This window comes from Carcharodon carcharias, chromosome 14 (assembly GCF_017639515.1).
Source record: "Carcharodon carcharias isolate sCarCar2 chromosome 14, sCarCar2.pri, whole genome shotgun sequence".
Lineage (NCBI taxonomy): Eukaryota > Metazoa > Chordata > Chondrichthyes > Lamniformes > Lamnidae > Carcharodon > Carcharodon carcharias.
This window is the reverse complement of record NC_054480.1, coordinates 73,998,721-74,022,085: the sequence shown is the minus strand read 5'-3', so window position 1 is coordinate 74,022,085 and position 23,365 is coordinate 73,998,721. Positions and strand designations below refer to the sequence as shown.

Sequence of the window (23,365 nt, the reverse complement as noted above, 5' to 3'; positions counted from 1 at the left end):
CTGACAGTGTGACTTGCAGGGTAGTCACAGAGTTATGTGTGTTATGGTCACATTGCGACATGTGGCATACTGACAGTGTGATGTGCAGTGTAGTCACAGGGTGATGTGTGTTATGGTCAAAGTGCAACGTGCGGGGTGGACACAGTGAGACATGCGGTGTAGTAACAGTGTGACGTGCGGTGTAGTCACATTTTTGCATGTGGGGCAGTCACAGTGTGACATGTGGGGTGGTCACAGTGTGATATGTGGGTTGGTCACAGTGAGATGTGTGGGGTGGTCACAGTGTGACGTGTGGGGTAGTCACAGTGAGATGTGTGGGGTGGTCACAGTGTGACGTGTGGGGTAGTCACAGTGAGATGTGTGGGGTGGTCACAGTGCGACGTGTGGGGTGGTCACAGTGTGACGTGTGGGGTGGTCACAGTGCGACGTGTGGGGTGGTCACAGTGTGACGTGTGGGGTGGTCACAGTGAGATGTGTGGGGTGGTCACAGTGTGATGTGCGGGGTGGTCACAGTGAGATGTGTGGGGTTGTCACATTTTGGTGTGTGGGGTGGTCACAGTGTGATGTGTGGGGTGGTCACAGTGTGATGTGCGGAGTAGTCACAGTGTGATGTGTGGGGTAGTCACAGTGTGATGTGTTTGGTAGTCACAGTGTGATGTGCGTGTTAATCATAGTGTGACGTGCGGGGTAGTCATAGTGTGACGTGCAGGCTAGTCACATTTTGGCATGTGGGGCAGTCACAGTGTGACATGTGGGGTGGTCACAGTGTAATATGTGGGGTGGTCACAGTGAGATGTGTGGGGTGGTCACAGTGTGATGTGTGGGGTGGTCACAGTGAGATGTGTGGGGTGGTCACATGAGATGTGTGGGGTGGACACAGAGACATGTGGGGTGGTCACAGTGTGACTTGTGGGGTAGTAAGTGTGACGTATAGGGTGGTCACAGTGACATGTGGGCTAGTCACAGTGACATATGGGGTGGTCACAGTGTGACATATAGGGTGGTCACAGTGACGTGTGGGGTAGTCACAGTGACGTATGGGGTGGTCAAAGTGTGACGTGTTGGGTAGTCAGTGTGACATATGAGGTGGTCACGTGACGTGTAGGGTGGTCACAGTGTAACGTATGGTGTATTCAAAGTGTGATGTGTGGGGTGGTCACACTGATGTATGGGGCAGTTAAAGTGTGACATGTGGGGTGGTCACTGTGTGACATGCGGGGTGGTCACAGTGAGACGTGTGGGGTAGTCACAGTGTGACATGCGGGGTGATCACAGTGTGACATGCGGGGTGGTCACAGTGTGACGTGTGGCATACTGACAGTGTGACATGCAGGCTAGTCACAGAGTGACGTGTGTTATGGTCACAGTGTGATGTGCGGTGTGGTCACAGTGAGACGTGCAGAGTGGTCACAGTGAGAGGTGCAGTGTAGTCACAGTGTGACATGCGGGGTGGTCACAGTGTGACGTGCGGGGTGATCACAGTGTGACGTGCGGGGTGGTCACAGTGTGACATGTGGGGTGGTCACAGTGTGACGTGCGGAGTGGTCACAGTGTGATATGTGGGGTGGTCACAATGTGATCAGTGGGGTGGTCACAGGGCCACGAGCAGGTTGGGCACAGTGAGATGTGTGGGATTGTCACATTTTGGCATGTGGGACAGTCACAGTGTGACGTGCGGGTTAGTCACAGTGTGACGTGCGGGTTAGTCACAGTGTGACGTGCGGGGTGGTCACAGTGTGACGTGCGCGGTAGTCACAGTGTGACGTGTGGGGTAGTCACAGTGTGACGTGCGGGGTGGTCACAGTGTGACGTGTGGGGTGGTCACAGTGTGACGTGCGCGGTAGTCACAGTGTGACGTGCGGTGTAGTCACAGTGTGATGAGGGGGTGGTCACAGTGTGACGTGTGGGATAGTCACATTTTGGCATGTGGGACAGTCACAGTGTGATGTATGGGTTGGTCACAGTGTGACATGCGGGGTAGCCTCATTTTGGTGTGTGGGGCAGTCAAAGTGTGATGTGTGGGGTGATCACAGTGTGTGTGACGTGTGGGGTGGTCACAATGATGTGTGGCATACTGACAGTGTGACGTGCAGTGTAGTCACAGGGTGATGAATGTTATGGTGAAAGTGCAACGTGCGGTGTGGACACAGTGAGACATGCGGTGTAGTAACAGTGTGACGTGCGGTGTAGTCACATAATGGCATGTGGGACAGTCACAGTGTGACATGTGGGGTGGTCACAATGTGATATGTGGGGTGGTCACAATGAGATGTGTGGGGTGGTCACAGTGTGACGTATGGGGTATTCACAGTGAGATGTGTGGGGTGGTCACAGTGCGACGTGTGGGGTGGTCACAGTGTGACGTGTGGGGTGGTCACAGTGTGACGTGCGGGGTGGTCACAGGGCCACGAACAGGGTGGTCACAGTGAGATGTGTGGGGTGGTCACAGTGTGACGTGCGGGGTGGTCACAGTGTGACGTGCGGGGTGGTCACAGGGCCACGAACAGGGTGGTCACAGTGAGATGTGTGGGGTGGTTACAGTGCGACGTGCGGGGTAGTCACAGTGTGACGTGCGGGGTGGTCACAGTGTAACATGCGCGGTAGTCACAGTGTGACGTGCGGGGTGGTCACAGTGTGACGTGCGGGGTGGTCACAGGGTGACGTGCAGGGTGGTCACAGTGTGACGTGAGGGGTAGTCACAGTGTGATGTGGGGGGTCGTCACAGTGTGACGTGTGGAATAGTCACATTTTGGCATGTGGGACAGTCACAGTGTGATGTATGGGTTGGTCACAGTGTGACATGCGGGGTGGTCACAGTGTGACGTGCGGGGTAGTCACAGTGTGACGTGCGGGGTAGTCGCATTTTGGCATGTGGGGCAGTCACAGTGCGATGTGTGGGGTGGTCACAGGGCCACGAGCAGGGTGGTCACAGTGAGATGTGTGTGGTTGTCACATTTTGGCATGTGGGGCTGTCACAGTGCGAGGTGCGGGGTAGTCACAGTGTGATGTGTGGGGTAGTCACAGTGTGATGTGTGGGGTGGTCACAGTGTGACGTGTGGGATAGTCACATTTTGGCATGTGGGACAGTCACAGTGTGATGTATGGGTTGGTCACAGTGTGACATGCGGGGTAGCCACATTTTGGTGTGTGGGGCAGTCAAAGTGTGATGTGTGGGGTGGTCACAGTGTGTGTGACGTGCGGGGTGGTCACAGTGTGTGTGACGTGTGGGGTGGTCACAGTGTGACGTGTGGGGTGGTCACAATGATGTGTGGCATACTGACAGTGTGACTTGCAGGGTAGTCACAGAGTGATGTGTGTTATGGTCACAGTGCGACATGTGGCATACTGACAGTGTGATGTGCAGTGTAGTCACAGGATGATTTGTGTTATGGTCAAAGTGCGACATGCGGGGTGGACACAGTGAGACATGCGGTGTAGTAACAGTGTGACGTGCGGTGTAGTCACATTTTGGCATGTGGGGCAGTTACAGTGTGACATGTGGGGTGGTCACAGTGTGACGTGTGTGGTGGTCACAGTGAGATGTGTGGGGTGGTCACAGTGTGACATGTGGGGTAGTCACAGTGAGATGTGTGGGGTGGTCACATTGAGATGTGTGGGGTGGTCACAGTGTGACGTGTGGGGTAGTCACAGTGAGATGTGTGGGGTGGTCACAGTGCGACGTGTGGGGTGGTCACAGTGTGACGTTTTGGGGTGGTCACAGTGCGACGTGTGGGGTGGTCACAGTGTGACATGTGGGGTGGTCACAGTGTTACGTTTGGGGTGGTCACATTTTGGCATGTGGGGCAGTCACAGTGTGACGTGCAGGGTGGTCACAGTGTGACGTGCGGGGTGGTCACAGTGTGACGTGCACGGTGGTCACAGTGTGACGTGCGGGGTAGTCACAGTCTGACGTGTGGGTGGTCACAGTGCGACGTGTGGGATAGTCACATTTTGGCATGTGGGACAGTCACAGTGTGATGTATGGGTTGGTCACAGTGTGACATACGGGTTTGTCACATTTTGGTGTGTGGGGCAGTTAAAGTGTGATGTGTGGGGTTGTCACAGTGTGTGTGACGTGTGGGGTGGTCACAGTGTGTGTGACGTGTGGGGTGGTCACAGTGTGACGTGCGGGGTTTTCAGAGTGTGACCTGTGTGGTGTTCAGAGTCTGACGTGTGGGGTGGTCACAGTGTGACGTGTGGGGTGGTCACAATGATGTGTGGCATACTGACAGTGTGACTTGCAGGGTAGTCACAGAGTGACGTGTGTTATGGTCACAGTGCGACATGTGGCATACTGACAGTGTAACGTAAGTGTAGTCACAGGGTGACGTGTGTTATGGTCAAAGTGCGACGTGTGGGGTGGATACAGTGAGACATGCAGTGTAGTAACAGTGTGACGTGCGGTGTAGTCACATTTTGGCATGTGGGGCAGTCACAGTGTGACATGTGGGGTGGTCACAGTGTGATATGTGGGGTGGTCACAGTGAGATGTGTGGGGTGGTCACAGTGTGACATGTGGGGTAGTCACAGTGAGATGTTTGGGGTGGTCACATTGAGATGTGTGGGGTGGTCACAGTGTGACGTGTGGGGTAGTCACAGTGAGATGTGTGGGGTGGTCACAGTGTGACGTGTGGGGTGGTCACAGTGTGACATTTGGGGTGATATGTGGGTAGTCACAGCATGATGTGTGGGTAGTCACAGCGTGATGTGTTGAGTAGTCACAGTGTGATGTGTTGAGTAGTCACAGTGTGATATGTGGGTAGTCACAGCATGATGTGTTGAGTAGTCACAGTGTGATGTATTGAGTAGTCACAGCATGATGTGTGGGTAGTCACAGCATGACGTGTTGAGTAGTCACAGTGTGACGTGTGGGTAGTCACAGTGTGATGTGTGGGTAGTCACAGCATGATGTGTTGAGTAGTCACAGTGTGATGTGTGGGTAGTCACAGCATGATGTGTTGCGTAGTCACAGTGTGATGTGTGGGTAGTCACAGAGTGATGTGTTGAGTAGTAATGGTATTACTTGTTGCGACATGTGCGGTAGTCACAATGTGGCATGTGTGGTAGTCACAGCGTGATGTGTTGAATAATCACAGTGTGAAATGTGGGACAGTCACAGTGTGGCATGTGTGGTAGTCCCAGCGTGATGTGTGAGTAGTCACAGCGTGATGTGTTGAGTAATCACAGTGTGACATATGAGGTAGTCACAGTGTGTGCCATTTTTCTGAATACATCACACCATTTCTTCACTTTGGTCTCTGTGACTAGTGGACAGCACTGCCCTCTCCCTCTGTAGCTGGGTGTGTTGTGAAGTTTTACATAGTCAGAACATGGAGGTGTCCCTGCTTCATCTGCTTGCAATACTGAGCCGATCTCATCTGATCCAGCTCTTGAAGCGGCTACAACCCACTTTGTCTCCCTAGCTTTGAAATTCAGTCAGAGTTTCTGTCCTTGAGCACGAATCTACTGACCCAATTCTGGGAAGTGCATTTATGTTGACTTGCAGTGTGGATTGTATGAGGCTCAGCTGTGATTCCTCCCATGTCTGAATTGACTTCTGACATTAGAACAGGAGATTGTGGGGTGATTTGATTGAGGTGTTTAATATAATGACGGCATTGGACAGAGTAGATCTGAGCACACTGTTAAGGACACACAATGAGGGGACATTGATATAAGATTACATAAAAGATATTTAGGACAGCGATCAGGACACAGAGGGTTATGAGACCGTGGAATGCATTACTGTAGATGGTGCCTGAAGCATGTGAACATTTAAGAACATGTGAGAAGATTGGTTGATTGTAAGAACTTAAGATTATAAGAAGGAACAGCTCCAATAACACTCAAGAAGCTGGACACCATCCAGGACAAAGCAGCCCACTTGATTGGCACCACATCCACAAACATTCACTCCCTCCACCACCAATGTACAGTAGCAGCAGAGTGTACCACCTACAAGATGCACTCCAGGAATTCACCAAGGCTCCTTAGACAGCACCTCCCAAACCCACGACCGCTACCATCTAGAAGGACAAAGACGGGAACAGCACCACCTGGAAGTTCCCTTTCAAGCCACTCATCATCCTGACTTGGAAATATATCGCTGTTCCTTCACTGTTGCTGGGTCAAAATCCTGGAACTCCCTCCCTAACAGCACTGTGCGAGTACCTACACCACATGGACTGTAGCAGTTCAGGAAGGAAGCTCACCACCACCTTTTCTTGGGCAATTAGGGACGGGCAATAAATGCTGGCCGAGTCAGCGAAGCCCACATCCCTTGAATGAATAAAAAAAGGTGTAGGCCATTTGGCCCATTGAGCTTGCTCCATCAATCAATAAAAACTTGACTAACCTGATGGTGGCCTTAACTCCATTTTCCTGCCTGTCCCCATAACCTTTGACTCCCTTGCAGATCAAAACTTGTCACAACTCAACCTTGAATATATTCAATGACCCAGCCTACATAGCTCATTGGAAAAGAGAATTCCAAAGATTATTGACCCCCTGAGTGAAGAAACTCCTCCTTATTTCCATCTTAAATGGGAGACCTCTTATTTTGAAGCTGTGTCCCCTAGTTCTAGATTCCCCCACAAGGGGAAACATCCTCTCAGCATTTACCCTGCCAAGCCCCCTCAGAATCTTATATGCTTCAATAAGATCACCTCTCATTCTTCTAAACTCCAGTGAGTTTAGGTCCAACATGCTCAACATTTCCTCATAAAACAAACACATGCCTTCCCAGGAATCAGCCCAGTGAACATCCTCTGAACTATTTCCAATGCAAGTACATCTGTCATTGAGTAAAGAGACTAAAATTGTACATAGTGCCCCAGGCACAGTCTCACCAATGCACTGTACAGTTGTAACAATCCTTTCAAACTGTTATACTCCATCCCCCTTGCAATAATGGAAAAGGGGAGAAAGGGCGAGGGGAAAACAGTGGGATTGGAACAACTGCTCAAGCGAAGAATAAATACCAATACTAATGAATTGGGACAAACTGTAATGTCTGTAATTCTAAGAATGGCTTCCCAGCACTCACTGTCTGTTCCTGAACATGAGGAACTGGCCAGCTGGGAGTGAGAGGACACCTGATGAGTCAGTATATAGGAGCATAGAGCACTACATCTTAGCTTATGATTCCTGGTGTCTAGTCGAACACCAGGCTTCAAAGAGGGAAGGTGTACCTCCTCTAATATCCATGCCACATTTAAGAACAGCAACTTGCATTTCTATAACACCTTTAATGTAGTAAAACGTCCCAAGGCAGAGCGTTATCACAAAAGGTTGACACTAAGCCATATAAGGAGTTACTAAGACAGGAAATAGGCAGGTTTTAAGGAGCAGTTTAAAGGAGAGGATGTTGGTGAGGTGGAGAGGTTTAGGGAAGGAATTCCAAGGCTTACAGCCCAGGCAGCTGAAGGCACGGCCACCAACATTGTGACAATGAAAATGAGGAATGTGTAAGAGATCAGAACTGGAAAAGATCAAAGATCTCGGAGAGCTATAGGACAGGCAGAGATTACAGTCAGAAATGGTGAGGTGCAAGTCCATGGAGGCATTTGAACACACAAATGAGAATTTTAAAACTGAGTGCTTGTTGGGCATTGTAGGTTAGAAAGCACAGGCGAGATGTTGTGAATTGCGACATAGGTATGTAATTCTTTGCGAATTCCCTCTGCCAGGTGTGAGGTGCGTCCTGGGCCTGAATTCATCACCAGATCCTACATGTTCTACCAGAACGGGATGTTTAAAGCCTACCAGTTCTATTATACTGACCATCAATGCACGAGACCTGCCTACACCCTGGTGATCAAAGGGAGGATTCGGCTGCACCAGGCGTCCTGGGTCACTCGCGGAGCCACTGAGGCCAGCTATCGTCTGCACCAAGTGTCCATGGCCTTCTACAGTGGGCAGACAATGGCAGCCGCCTTGGACAGGATGAACCACTCATGCAGCAGGTTAGGCCGCTTCAGGAGAGTCTGGTCGCCAGGAGCAACCTACGAGATCCTGAACGCCAGGACTGGCTATGACTGCACAGTCAGTCTCGGGTTTGCGATGCACGAGCTCAGCCTGGTGCGATTGGAGAAGCAGGTCCACCAGCGGGTGGTCAAAGAGCTCTTCCTGGGAGACATTCATACAGACTGGGCTCAGAGAACCCACCATCGACCTACTGGCTATCAGCGCCCTCTGCAGGCGGCTTTGGTAAGTGTGAGTGTACCCATTACATTTCAACATGTGGAATTGCATGAGATTTTACATCACAGAAACAGGCCATTCAGCCCAACAGCTTTCTGCTGGTGCTTTTGCTCCATATGAACCTCCTCCCACCTTACTTCATCTCAGCCAGCAGCTGATGCTTTCTCCCTCATATGTTTATCCAGTTTCCACTTAAATGCATCTATAGTTCTATGCTAAAAGCAAAATACTGCTGATGCTGGAAATCCAGAACAAAAACAAAAATACCTGGAAAAACTCAGCAGGTCTGGAGAAGAATACAGTTGACGTTTCAAGTCCGTATGACCCTTCATCAGAACCAAGACAAAAAGAAATTAGATGAAATATAAGCGGGTCGAAGGGGGTGGGACAGGAGAGCCGGATAGAGGGCCAGTGATAGGTGGAGGCCAAGAAGAGACTGCCAAAGATGTCAGAGACAAAAGGGCAAAGGGGTGTTGACAGTGGTGATATTATGTAAAGGATGTGCTAATGGGGACGTTAAGGGTAGCAAGCTAGTGGCAGATGGTCCTAGTCGGGGTGGGATGGGGGGAAGGGATTGAAATGGGCTAAAAGAAGCAGATAAAACAATAGATCGAAATAAATTTAAAAATAGGAGGGAAAAGAAAAAACTATGGTGCAAAAAAAAGATAAATTATTGGGAAAAGGGCGATTGGAAAGGGGGTGGGGTTAGAGGAGAGAGTTCATAATCTGAAATTGTTGAACTCAATATTAAGCCTAGAAAGCTGCAAAGTGCCTAGTCGGAAGATGCAGTGCTGTTCCTCCAGTTTGCGTTGTGCTTCACTGGAACAATGTAGCAGGCCAAGGACGGACATGTGGGCATGAGAGCAGGGTGGTGTGTTGAAATGGCAAGCAACAGGGAGGTCTGGGTCATGCTTGCGGACAGACCAAAGGTGTTCCGCAAAGCGGTCACCCAATCTGCGTCTGGTCTCTCCAGTGTAGAGGAGACCACATTGAGAGCAGCGAATGCAGTAGACTAAATTGAGGAAAGTGCAAGTGAAGCACTGCTTCACTTGAAAGGAGTGTTTTGGCCCTTGGACGATAAGGAGGGGGGAAGTAAAGGGGCAGGTGTTGCACCTTCTGCGGTTGCATGGGAAGTTGCCGTGGGAGGGGGTTGAGGTGTAGGGAGTGATGGAGGAGTGGGGTGATAAGTGAGGACAAGGGGGACCCTATCATGGTTCTGAGAGGGAGAGGAAGGTGTGAGGGTGGATGCGCGGGAGATGGACTGGACACAGTTGAGGGCCCTGTCAACCAACATGGGTGGAAAACCTCGGTTAAGGAAGAAGGAAAACATGTCAGAGGAACTGTTTTGGAAAGTGGCATCATCAGAACAGATGCAATGGAGGCGAAGGAACTGAGAGAATGGGGTGGAGTCCTTACAGGAAGCAGGGTGTGAGGAGCTGTAGTCGAGGTAGCTGTGGGATTCGGTAGGCTTGTAATGAATATTGGTGGACAGTCTATCACTAGAAATTGAGAATGAGAGGCCAAGGAAGGGAAGGGAAGTGTCAGTGATGGACTGTGTGAAAATGATGGAGTGGTGGAAATTGGAACCAAAATTAATAAAATTTTCCAGATCCAGACGAGAGCATGAAGCAGCACCGAAGTAATCATCGATGTACTGGAGAATGACTTGTGGGAGGCGGCTGGACTAGGACTGGAACAAGGAATATTCCACATACCCCATAAAGAAACAGGCATAACTGGGGCCCATGTGGATACCCATAGCCACACCTCTTATTGTTTCCAGGATTGTCACTGACCTCAGCTCCTCTGGAGGTCTTCCCTCCACAGCTTCCAACCTCATAGTCTCCCAAACTCGGACAGCCCGCTTCTACCTCCTACCCAAAATCCACAAACAGGACTGTCCCGGCAGACTGATCATGTCAGCCTGTTCCTGCCCCTCGGAACTCATTTCTTGCTATCTTGACTCCATTCTCGCTCCCCTTGTCCAGTCTCTCCCTGCCTACATCCACGATTCCTCTCACGCCCTACATCATATCAACAATTACCAGTTCCCTGGCCCCAACCGTCTCCTCTTCACCATGGACGTCCAATCCCTCTACACCTCCATCCCCCACCAGGATGGTCTGATGGCTCTCTGCTTCTTCCTCGAACAGAGGCCCAAACAATCCTCATCCACCACTACTCTCCTCCGTCTGGCTGAACATGTTCTCTCACTGAACAATTTCTTCTTAAACTCGTCTCACTTCCTCCAAATAAAAGGTGTAGCTGTTGGTACTGGCATGGTCCCCAGTTATGCCTGTCTCTTTATGGGGTATGTGGTACATTCCTTGTTCCAGTCCTACTCAGGCCCCCTCCCACAACTCTTTCTCCAGTACATCGATGACTGCTTCGGTGCTGCTTCTTGCTCTCGTCTGGATCTGGAAAAATTTATTAATTTTGCTTCCAATTTCCACCTGTCCATCATTTTCACTTGGTCCATCACTGACACTTCCCTTCCTTGACCTCTCAGTCTCAATTTCTGATGATAGACCATCCATCAATATTCATTACAAGCCTACCGACTCCACCAGCTACCTCGACTACAGCTCCTCACACCCCGCTTCCTGTAAGGATTCCATCCCAGTCTCTCAGTTCCTTCGCCTCCATCACATCTGTTCTGATGATGCCACTTTCCAAAATAGTTCCTCTGACATGTTTTCCTTCTTCCTTAACCGAGGTTTTCTACCCACGGTGGTTGACAGGGGCCTCAACCGTGTCCGGCCCATCTCCCGCGCATCCACCCTCACATCTTCCTCTCCCTCCCAGAACCATGATAGGGTCCCCCTTGTCCTCACTTATCACCCCACCAGCCTCCGTATTCAAAGGATCATCCTCCACCATTTCCGCCAAGTCCAGCATGATGCCACCAGCAAACACATCTTCCCTTCATCCCCCCAGTGGCATTCCACAGGGATCATTCCCTCTTGGACACCCTGGTCCGCTCCTCCATCACTCCCTACACCTCAACCCCCTCCCACGGCAACTTCCCATGCAACCGCAGAAGGTGCAATACCTGCCCCTTCACTTCCCCTCTCCTCACCGTCCAAGGGCCCAAACACTCCTTTCAAGTGAAGCAGCACTTCACTTGCACTTCCCTCAATTTAGTCTACTGCATTCGCTGCTCCCAATGTGGTTTCCTCTACATTGGAGAGACCAAACGCAGACTGGGTGACCGCTTTATGGAACACCTTTGGTCTATCCACAAGCATGACCCAGACCTTCCTGTTGCTTGCCATTTTAACACTCCACCCTGGTCTCATGACCATATGTCTGTCCTTGGCTTGCTGCAATGTTCCAGTGAAGCTCAACGCAAACTGGAGGAACGGCACCTCATTTTCTGACTAGGCACTTTACAGCCTTCCGGACTGAATATTGAGATCAACAATTTTAGATCATGAACTCTCTCCTCCATCCCCATCCCCTTTCCGATCCGCCTTTTTCCAATAATTTATCATGTTTTTTTTACACTATATTATTTTCTTTTCCCTCCTATTTTAAAATGTATTTTGATCTATTCTTTCATCTCCATCTTTTAGCCCATTTCGATCCCTTCCCCTCACCAACCCACCCGCACTAGGGCCATCTGCCACTAGCTTGCTTCCCTTAATATCCCCATTAGCACATCCTTTAGATAATATCACCACCATCAACACCCCTTTGTCCTTTTGTCTATGGCATCTTTGGCAGTCTCTTCTTGGCCTCCACCTATCACTGGCCCCCTACTGAGCTCCTCCTGTCCCACCCCCCTCTACCAGCTTATATTTCATCTTATTTCTATGTCTTAGTTCTGTTGAAGAGTCATATGGACTCAAAACGTCAACTGTATCCCTCTCCGTAGATGCTGTCAGACCTGCTGAGTTTTTCCAGGTATTTTTGTTATTGAGCTACACTGTTTGCTTTAACCATTCCATGAGCTAGTGAGTTCCACATTCTAACCACCCCTCAAATAAAGACATTTATTATGAATTCCTTATTAGATTTATTAGTGACTATCTTATATTTATTGCCCCCAGTTTTGGAAGAACCCCCATCCCATAAGTGGAGACATCTTCTCTGCATTGACCCTGTCAAACTTCATCATGATTTTCTTCACTAGAGAAAACAACTCCAAGCTCCATCTTTTCACAGATGGGAACAGACCTAGGTTCACCCAGTTCTCCTACCATCCTGCAGGTTGCAAGATACAACTGTAATGGAGTTGTTGACTAATCATTCTCCATTAATTAGTTTACAACAGACCCAGATATGAGGCAATGAAAATGTTCAAGTAGTGGAGATGTTACCACATGTCATGTCTTCACCACAACTGCTTGTGTTGGTTTAATGCATCTGACAAAGAAAATGTCCTAAGGTGCTTCATGGACGTGTAACCAGACCAAAATGGACACTGAGGCAAAGGAGATGTTAGGAGGAGTGTCTAACCCTTGGTCAAAGAGGTGGGTTTCAAGGAGCATCTTAAAGGAGCAGAGAAAGTTGGAGAGGTTTAGGGAGTGCGCTGGGCCTGTTGAATCAGCGTGGACTTAATATGAACTGAGAAGAGCCATAACTGAGGGGTTAGTTCAGGTCTTACAGTAGTGCGGCTCTTCTGGTTAAGGACTATTACAGCTCTCCTTTTCTAAGGGATGGCTCCATTAGGGGAACTCCCTCCCTATCAGCACTGTGGGTGTACCTACACCACATGGACTGCAAGTGGTTCAAGAAGGCAGCTCAGCACCACCTGCTCGAGGGAAATTAGGGATGGGGAATAAATGCTGGTCTAGTCAGCGATGCTCACATCCCATGAGTGAATATATTTTAAAAATTACAAACAGCTCCAGCATTTAGTCTCCTGGCATATCTCGTCAGGTTGTTGGGTCTCTGAGCCATGGAGAGTCAGTATAGACTGTGTGAAGCACATGCAGACACTAAAAAGTGGAGTTAAGGGAAATTCCTCAAATCAGAAAGCTGGAGCAATGTGGTGATGAAGTGGGTTGCCCCCTTCACACCACCATTGATGCCCATACTTTCATCAGCCCAGGCCCCTAGCTTTGGAATTCCCTAAACTTCTCCATCTCTCTCCTCCTTTAAGACATTCCTTCAAGCCTGACCAGGCTTTTAGTCACTGGTCCCAATATCTCAGTATCAAATCTGGTTCAGTCTCCTCATTTTTGATTAAGCTACAGAGAAGCCCAATGGGAGGTTTTGCTGCATAAAGGTGCTACATTAATGCAAAGTGTTGTTTCTGTTACTGCTGCAGATACTGACCTTTACTCTAGGGTATGTGGTTAAATTGCTCCCACGTTGCTGGATGAAAAACCTTGAAAACCACAGAGGTTTATCCATGCAGCCTTTCCTGTTTGTGTTTAACCCATGCTGTACCTGCTCTGGGAGTGATGAGACATGGTAAAGGAGACTTCACCCTGTATCTAACCCACACTGTACTTGACCTGGGTATGTTAGATGGAAGTTTGCAGTGGGAATTTTAATCTGTTTCTATCATGTGCTGTACTTGTGCTGGTACTGTTTGGGACAATGTAGAGGGAGTTTTAGTCTGTGCAGGAGCTGTCCTGACTTTTTTTTAATTCATTCATGGGATGTGAGTGTCACCGGCAAGTCCAACATTCATTGCCCATCCCTGATTGCCCATTAGAAGGTGGTGGTGAGCCACCATCTTGAACCGCTGCAGTCCCTGTGCTGTAGGTACACCCACAGTGCTGTTAGGGAGGGAGTTCCAGGATTTTGACCCAGCAACAGTGAAGAAACAGGGATATATTTCCAAATCAGGATGGTGAGTGACTTGGAGAAGAACTTGGAGGTGGTGATGTTCTCAAGTTCTTGTAAGTGGTAGAGATCACAGGTTTATGAGGTGCTGTTGAAGAAGCCTTAGTGAGTTATTGTTGTGGGTCTTGTAGATGGTACACACTGCTGTCACTATGCCAGTGACGGAGAGAGGGAATTTTTAAGGTGGTGCATGGGGTTCCAATCAAACAGACTGCTTTCTCCTGGATGTTGTCAAGCTTCTTGAGTGTTGTGGGAGCTGCACTCATCCAGGCAAGTGCGGAGTATTCCATCACATTCCTGACTTGTGCCTTGTAGATGATGGACAGGCTTTGGGGAGTCAGGAGGTGAGTCACAATCCCTAGCCTTTGACCTGCTCTTGTAGCCACAGTATTTATATGGCTAGTCCAGTTCAGTTTCTAGTCAGTGGTAACCCCCAGGATGTTGATAGTGAGGTATTCAGCGATGGTAATGCCGTTGGCTGCCAAGGGGAAGTAGTTTTTGTTGAAGATGATCATTCCCTGCCTTAATGTGTCATGGAAGTTCTTTGTCACATATCAATCCTGGCCTCAATTTTGTCCAGGCTTGTTGCATTTGGACATGGACTGTTCCAGTATCTGGGGAGTTGCGAATAGCGTTGAACATTATACAATCATCAGCAATGATCAACTTCTGACCTTATGAAGGGAAGGTCATTGCTGAAGCAGCTGAAGCTGGTTGAGCCTCTGACACTACCTTGAGGAACTTACGCAGCGTTGTCTCAGGACTGGGATGACTGACATTCAAGAACCCAACCATCTTCCTTGTGCTAGGCATGACTCCAACAGTGGAAAGTTTAGTGCCTGATCCCTATTGACTTAATTTTACCATGAGTCCTTGATGTTACACTTGGACAAATGGCAGTCACTCTCACCTCAACCCTTGAGTTCAGCAATGTTGTCAATGTTTGGATCAAGGCTGTGTTGAGGTCAGGAGCCAAGTGTCCCTTTGGTTGTATACAATTTTGCTGTTGCTGATGGCTCACAGCCCCTCAAGAATGCCAAGTTTTGAGTCACTAGTTCTGTTCTGAATCTATAAGCACTCTGAGTAAAGAAGTTTCTCCCAAATTCTCTACTGGATTCATTATGTTGTAATATGCTTTAAGGGACAGGATCATGACATCACTAGAAGGGAAGTGTATCATGTGATCCAGTCTTAGTTTCACTTTTGACTGTGAGCAGATCAGAGCACAGCTTTGATGTTTTCAGGCTTTATATCCATGTATATCTGTTCACATGTGCCTAGACTTAATAAATGAAAACAACAGCTGGAATTTACCATCCCCATTGGTGTCGGACATCATGGAGGGAGTGAGCGGACAATATGGCGTGAAGGCCAAAAATCAGTTTCACAACGTCGTGAAACCAGTTTGCGATTGTCCGCTCCACCCGTCAATGATGGGCCATGTTTCCCACCGCCGGATGTTGGGAACGTCAATATAATATAACTGCATGTCATTATTATCCCTGCTTGCTGGATACATCCCCCAAAGCTGAATCATCTGGGCACATTGATGTGATTGCACGCCGACATGTTTCACAACAGCATTTAAAAGGTGAACTCACCTGGTGAGCTGAGCTTCGAGGAGAACTCAGAGGTGAGCACACGGTAATGTTGCACAGAACTTGTGAGCGTCGCCTATTGGACTTCAACGTTGAGGCACCACGTATTCAGGCGAGGGCACAGGCAAGTCACTTTTTCCCAGCTGGCTGACAATGCGGTGCCAGGGCAGGGGCTGCACTGTGATTGGGGCGAGTTGGTGGAGCAAGGGCTGCACTGCATCTGAGGCAAATTGTTGGGGGTGGTGGTGGCAAGACAGCCCAGTCTGACTGTGGTGCATAAGCACATGTGGGGTCTCAGGGGAAGGAAGGAAGTGGCCAGGCATTAGGGTAATCTTGTATAAAGTGACCATTCCTCTGCAGCTGAGAAGGTTCAGACACAGCCACATTGACAAGCTTGGAGTTAGGTCTCAAGCTTATCTGCTCACTGAGGCCTGAAAATGCCACAAGTGCTCCAGAGCCTTTCACCCCTTGGACACAGACTGCAAACAGTGGGCTGCAGAACAATTGGACGACTGGGCAAATTGTACAATCCCCATGCGAAAGCTGGCCATGGGGCAGTCATTGGTGGAGGTGCTCACACCCCCTTGCAATGTCATCATTCAGATTTGGCCCAGTCCCCTCCATGGTTCAAGCTAACAGTGCAGCCTTACCGTGTGAATTAGGAGAATGCCTGCGCCTGAGCTGAGAGCACAGCATGCAGTCCAGTGGGCAAAGCTGCTGCCAATCGGTCAGGTGGAGTGGGGCGGAGGTGGGTGGGGTTTTGGGCAGCCATGCAGCGCACTAATCTCTAGCCATCCAAGAAGGGGCCAGACCTCTCCAGGTGCATTAAGGGGTCTTCAGACTTGACCAAGAGGGGTCCTTAGAGCACCTAAGCTAACTCACGCATTTCTCTCTTTCATCCTGCAGGAGGAGTACATCAGGAGTATGGAGGCTGATGACCTAGCTGTATGCCTCGTGGTGTACAGAGAGCGGAGGCAAAGGAGCGGAGAGTGATGGAGGTGCCTGGCTGAACAGAGGGAGCAGCAGCACCCTCAGGAACAAGGAGCAGCTGGGGCTCTCGCACACGCCGCTGAAGAGCGACAGCGCACCATCACTGGTTGGCGCCTAGCTAGACCCAGGGTCTGTAGATGGTGATTGTCATTCCTACAGATGACCAAGAACCAGTGTCACTGAAGACTGCACGTGTCCAGGGAACTGATCGGTCACATCTGCCACCTGCTGCAGGATTTGGCGCCGGGGACATGGAGGGCGTCAACTGCCAGTGGCTGTGAAAGCCACCCTGGAGCTCAATTTCCATGTCAGTGGCTCCTTTCAGGGCTCCACAGGTGACCTCTGTGGGATATCACAAGCCTCCACCCACAAATACATCCATCAGGTCACGGATGCCATCTTCACGAGGGCATACAACTTTGTGCATTTTGCCTGGGACCAGGACAGCCAGGATGCAAGAGCGATTGGATTTGCCCAGATCTCAAGTTTTCCACAGGTGCAGGGTGCCATCAACTGCACTCACATGGCACTCAGATCTCCATGGCAACAAGCAGTCAACTACATCAACTGCAAGGGATTCCATTAGCTGAATGTTCAGCTGGTGTGCGACCACCTCAAATGCATCCTACAGGTCTGCGCATGATTCCCAGTCAGTGTCCACAACTCCTATATCCTTAGCAGGTCTCAGTGTCAGATCACTGACACCTTCCAGGGTCTACAGAAGTTGCAGGTATGGCTCCTCAGGGACAAGAGCTACCCACAGAGGATGTGGCTGATGACACCCGTGATGATGCAATGACCTCAGACAGAGCGAAGGTACAATGAGGCTCATGCTGCAACTCGCACTTGGTGGAGCAAACCATCGGAATGTTGAAAATGAGGTTCTGGTGCCTGGACCGGTCTGGCGGAGCCCTGCAATATAGTCCACACATCGCTGTCGCCTGCTACGCCCTTTACAACCTGGCAATGCAACAGGGAGAGGAGCTGACTGAGGAGAAGATGGAGGTGCTACACTTCTCCCCCGATACGCAGGACACCAACAGGGATGAGGGTGAGGAGGCGACAATGACAACGATGAGGCCATCGCACTGTCCAGACGAGGCAGGTGCACTAGGGAGGCCCTCATAGATGCTAGATTCATGGAGGATGATGACGACATACAGTGAGGAAACACTATAGATCCTCACATTGCACCTGTGAACGTTTGACTCCTGAGTGGCTGATGGCAGGGTGAGTAGCCTCTGTGATAAGGCTCCTGTCAGGGAGATGCTGCGAATGCCATGGTTCCTACATTCCTGGAGGATGATGACGACAATGGAGTGGGAACACTCCATTGATCCTCACATAGATCATGTCAATGTCTGACTCCTGTCTGGCTGATGCCTCGCTTGTGTCCTGTGAATAGGGTCTTATGGAGATGCAGCGAGGAACTTTAACTCCTCCTGATCCTATGGCATCCTACGTGAACTAACCCTTTCAGGACCACACTGTCACTGGACACAGATGCTGATGAGATTAGGGCCAGCCCCACTTCAAGGTGCTGACAGCACACAGAGGAACAATGGGACTCTGTGCCACCTGCCCAGGACATCCTGGCAGCAATGATAAGCCCCATCAAGGTGCAGTCATGACTGATGTGTCCAGTGATAGCGAAGGCACATCCTCAGTGCACGGGGAAGGTTGCACAAAGAACAGGGAAGAGGGCCTGGACTGAGACACCTGTCTCTATCTTGTGTAGGAAGCAAGGTTTCACTTCAAGCTGACACAATCACTGCTCATCAGAGCAAAGAGCCATAGACATTGTTGGGAGTTTAGTTACAATAGTCAACATTATGTACAAGTGATTAACATCCAGGCCCAGGCTTTGCAATTACATCTTCTTAACCTTCCTAACCTTGCCACTACGTCTTGGTGCTCCTTGGACAACCACAGCGGAGGTGGAGGCAGCCTGCTGACTGTGATGCCCTGTCTGTGATGACCTTGACGTGAATCCTCTGGAGACCTGAGACCGGGAGGGCCCCGGCCTGCTTTCGCAGTTCTGTTGTGTGGCAGTTGTACCCTCCTTGGCCTGTGGAGCTGGATTTGCTGGTGTCACAGGAAGTTAGGATTTGGATGGGCTGGAGTTACCTGGATGGATGGGCCAGGAGTATGCACCTGCTGATCCTTCTCCCTATGGATGCCCAAGGGCCTCAGGCTGACTCCTTGAGGCAAAGGGTAAGCTGGAGTGAGATCGAGCTACCCCACACTCCTCTTGCATTAACACTGTTGGAGTCCAACTATGGCATCAGTGATGGAGTTCAGCCCATGCAGCAGTGCAGGACTAATGCCCAGGACCAAGGGCTCTATGGCAGCTGCCATCCTACCAGTGTTGGCCTCAGTGTGTTGGCATACCGGCACTATCACTTCAGCGTAAAGGTGGATGGACTCCTCCATCATGCCTTGCAATCTGCAAAGTTCACAGACATCCCTTCCTGATGTTCCTGAGCTTGCCTTTGCAGCTCCAGCAACTGTGACATGACCGAGTCCAGAGGCTCGTCATCTGAATCAGACTCAGCAGATTTCTGGCCTCCAGCAATGCTCCGAGTGCCAAACACCAGGGAAGCCCCTGCTGCCGCCTGCTGTTGATCAAAAAGTGCGATGTGCTCACCAGATTGTGATGCCGAGGCTACTCTAAAGCTAAGTCCCACCGAGGTGTGTGTCTCTGCGCTGGTGAAGAGTGTGGGTGAGTGCTGTGATGGATCTTCAATGAGGGTGTCATCAGATTTTTCTTCTGAGGTTTCTTCAGAGCTTGAGTTAAGGACCTGGGTTGTGGACCCCATTGGCTGTTTCCCAGATGTGCCTGCGAAAGCAAGGAGAGATTAGTGCATGGCAGTGGCTTGAGAAAGAGGACACATCTCTCAGAATGGTTGTCTGATGGATGATGCACTGCTAGGACCTCATTTGGTAGAGCACGGCCGACCTCACCGTCAGCACAGGACCGTCGAGATGTTCACCGGTCAGTTGGATGACTCTATTTTCAAAGTCTGTGAGGATTTTGATGTCAAGTATGTGTACCAGCTTGTCCTGCATGAATACAGATGGAGAGAGTGTAGGCAGGCCAGATGATAAGTATACCTGGCATGTGTGGGTGCTGAGTAGTGGCATGGACGGGATAAGGACGCGATCCTCGGGGCAGATGAAGGTGAGTGTGAGAGAATGAATGGTGATGCCCCTTGAACAGGCAGTGAGTGAGATCCCTGTGGATGTGTGATGGGTTTGTGAGTGTGAGAGTTGAGAGTGATGAGAAGAGTGACTTAACCTGGCAGAACGGAGGAGATCATTCATTCCCTTCCTGCACTGGGTGGCTGTCCTCTATTGCTGGGCGTTGATGCTGACCACCACTGCCTCCATCTCCCATACTGGATTTGTCACCTTGCTCATCGCCATTCGCCCAGAGCTGGGGTAGAGGATATTGCAGTGGGTCTGCACTTTGTCCAGAAGGCACTCGAGGGAGGCATCACTAAATCTGGGGGCAGCATGTTTCCTTCCTTGGGCGGTGATCAGTTCCCCTCAGCTTCCCATCCCTTGAAGAGTGCTAGCTCTGCGCAGAGGCTGCCTCTAAATATGGCGCCCAGTTTACTGAAGTAACGGTGGGCAGGTGAATTGGAGGCTGCCCCACCAGTGGCCCAGCATGTTTCCCAGAAATGAATTAATAATGAGGCAGATTGTGCCAGGAATGGGACAATAAGGCATGAAAAGCTGTCATTGTGGCCGGAGGGTAAAGCATCATTTTCCCAACTGCTATCGCACTTAGTGTAAACCTGGGACTATTCCACCCAACGCGTTTACCCTTATGAGTGATTGGTGTCTGTATCATTATAAAAACATGTCACATTATGGACTATCTTGTGTTTGTGGAGTTGCTGAATTGGTGGTTCCTCCACATAATTCAATCTGGAACCATTGTACTTTCAGGTGGCACTTGCACTGCAGGAGTGGAGCTCAGCATGTGTCCTCTTTGCATCAACTACACCCAAGCTCAGCTTTCAGGCACTGATCCTCACTTTACAGCCACCATAGCGCACAGTGCCATTGACGTCTGAGCTGTGGCTCAGTGCTAGCTTGCTCTCGTGTCTCTGAGCCAGAGGATAATGGGTTTAAAACTCACTCCTGAGACTTGAGCATGTAATCTAGGCTGGCACTGATGATACAGCACTGAGGGAGTACTGTGCAATTGGAGGTGCTGCTTTTGGATGAGATGTTTAACCAAGGCCCCATCTTTCACCTCAGATGGACTTAAAACATCCCAGGTACTATTTCCGGGGGGAGCAAGGGAGTTCACCCCAGTGGTTCTGAAAGGTCCTATGTAAATGCAAGTCTTTCTTTTATTCCTGGAGAAGAGAGTACTAGGCTATTCAATCTTTTCAAGTAGTTACAACCTCTTGGGTATCATCCTTATGAATCTTTTTCCATCTTCTTTAATGCCTCTAGACCCTTTTTGTAATATCGAGATCAGAATTGTTCACAGGCTTCAAGTGTAATCTGAACGAAGTTCCATATAAGGTTAACATCATTTCTCTGCTTTTCCATCCTATCCTCCAGAAACAAACCCCAGTTCTATATTTGCAATGTTATGTCCTTATTAATCTGTTTTGTTACATTTAATGATTTGTGTTCTAATTTCCTCATTAACAGCTCTCCTCACAATGAGGACAGAACATTATTCCTATGAATGGCATGGTGAACCCTGACTCATTGCAGATGTTCAGAGTGGTTTCACTATTTATTTTGCTCACATTTACTGATGGAGATTCTCCCCTTTCTGCTCCACAGCATCACGTGCACCCGTGTGTGGCCTGCGGGATCATCTATCGGGCGGATGAGCATCACCCGCCCATCCTGCCTGCCCAACAGGAGGTCGCCGCCCACCTGGGTGGGCAGTGGGCAAGCCGGGTGTGCGAGGGACGCCCTGCTGTCCTCTTCCTCACCAGGTACTTTGTGTTTCGCGACAGCAGCCACACCTGGGAGGGTCACTACACACACTACTCTGACCCAGCCTGCAGGAATCCCACATTTCTGGTCCATGCCTGGGGTGACTACAGCAAGGGTACCCCCTCCACCCGGGCAGGGGGGGGCACTGACTTTGCATTCATGGCAAGGCGGGCGTGGGTGACACCCTTGGATATGATCACAACCTTGCTGTTAAACGTCTCTGCCAGTGGATCCTGCGGGATGGTGGGCTTGTGGGTACTGGGTCAGGAGCAGGACATCACCCACACCAATGGCTGCCTGGCACTGGGCATTCAGCTCCCTCACACTGAGTACGAACTGGTCAGGATTGAGGCGGGCTCAGCTAATCGCCGCTTGTTGTTCCTTGGTAAGCGGCCCACGGATGGAACAAGTCCCAACACTCCAGGCAAACGAGCAACCTCTTACCAAACTCCACTCCTCCAGTGCTCCATAGAAGCTCCAGGGTCCACCATGCAAGTGAGGCAACACCAGCATCAAGAGACTGGGAGCCATGGAACAATGGCATGGGAAAACTCCTGGATGGTGAGATTGGGGTTACTATTGGCTTTTGCAGAGCTGTTCCTGAACTAAACACCTGACTCGATGTGTTCCAGATGGCCACTGCAGACAATTCCTTCAGAACACTTCTCTGCTCTTAATCCCTAAACAAGCAGACCTGACAGATTTTGTGAAATTTTCTGTTTTCAGTTCAACTTTTGTTAAAACTTAGAATAAATAATATTAAATTGGTGCTGGCACTGAGCCATTGCACTGGTCCCATTTATTTTCTCATCTCTGAGAGTTCAGTCCAGTTAAGCTGGTGCCAGGTCCATATTGCAGGATTGTGGTAGATAAAAGTGAGATGATCTGGGAGTGAGTTACATTGATTCCTAACAATGGGGCAGTTAACCTCCTGTAAAATGGGGATGAAATTAGGAATTCGAGACTGTGAGGATTACAATGTAAAGGTTTCACCTTTCATAGCGCTGTACATTGATGCTGAAACACACTGGATCACGGGGAAACATTGAGACAACAACATACATCAACATAGTAACACCATGCACCAACATAAGAACACCACATATCAACATAGTAAGACCACCAACCAACATAGTAGTGGCATGCACCAACATAGTAAGACCACACACCAACATAACAACACCACGGACTAATGCACATCACAGGAGATGAGATGAGGCATTGCTGAAATTGGGTGATATTATGGGGCTGAAAGTAGGCAAAGGTGATGGAGAGGCTTTGGGGTTACAAGTTTACCTCAATGCTGAGGTTCAAAACAATTTGGGTAAAGTATTAGGCAGTGACTGGATGGTGAAATTGGTGGGAGGGGTATGGTGTATGGCAGGGACCGAAGACATCTGACCACAGATATTCAGAAGATGATGTTAAGGAGCAGCATGTGGGTGAGAATGATAAGAGGGGGCCAGGGATACATCCTTGGAGGAGCTCCAGCAGTGTTAGAATGGGGAAATCATAGAATCACAGAATTATTACAGTGTAGGAGGTGGCCATTTAGCCCATCCTGTCTGTGCCTGCTCCCTGAGCATTTTAACTAAGTGCCAATCTCCTGCCTTTTCCCTGTAACCCTGTGCATTGTTTCTATTTAAATAATCATCCAATGTCCTCTTGAATGTCTCAATTAAACCTGCCTCCACCACACTTCCAAACCCCAGCTACTTGCTGTGTGAAAAGTTTTTTCTCACCTCACATTTGCTTCTTTCACAAAACACTTTAAGACTGTGCCGTCTCGTTCTTGATCCATTTAC

General features: G+C 49.6%; 1 protein-coding gene across 1 annotated transcript in view; it reads left to right on the top strand.

Moving 5' to 3' along the window:
• The window catches only part of LOC121287542 (protein APCDD1-like), a 160,138-nt gene extending 137,969 nt beyond the window's left edge, over positions 1–22,169 (top strand). Inside the window, exons 6-7 of the mRNA XM_041205474.1 lie at positions 7,689–8,208; positions 21,402–22,169. Of these exons, the coding sequence (XP_041061408.1) occupies positions 7,689–8,208; positions 21,402–22,169 (1,288 nt within the window). The remainder of the gene's footprint in view (positions 1–7,688; positions 8,209–21,401) is intronic.
• Positions 22,170–23,365: the final 1,196 nt, after the last annotated feature.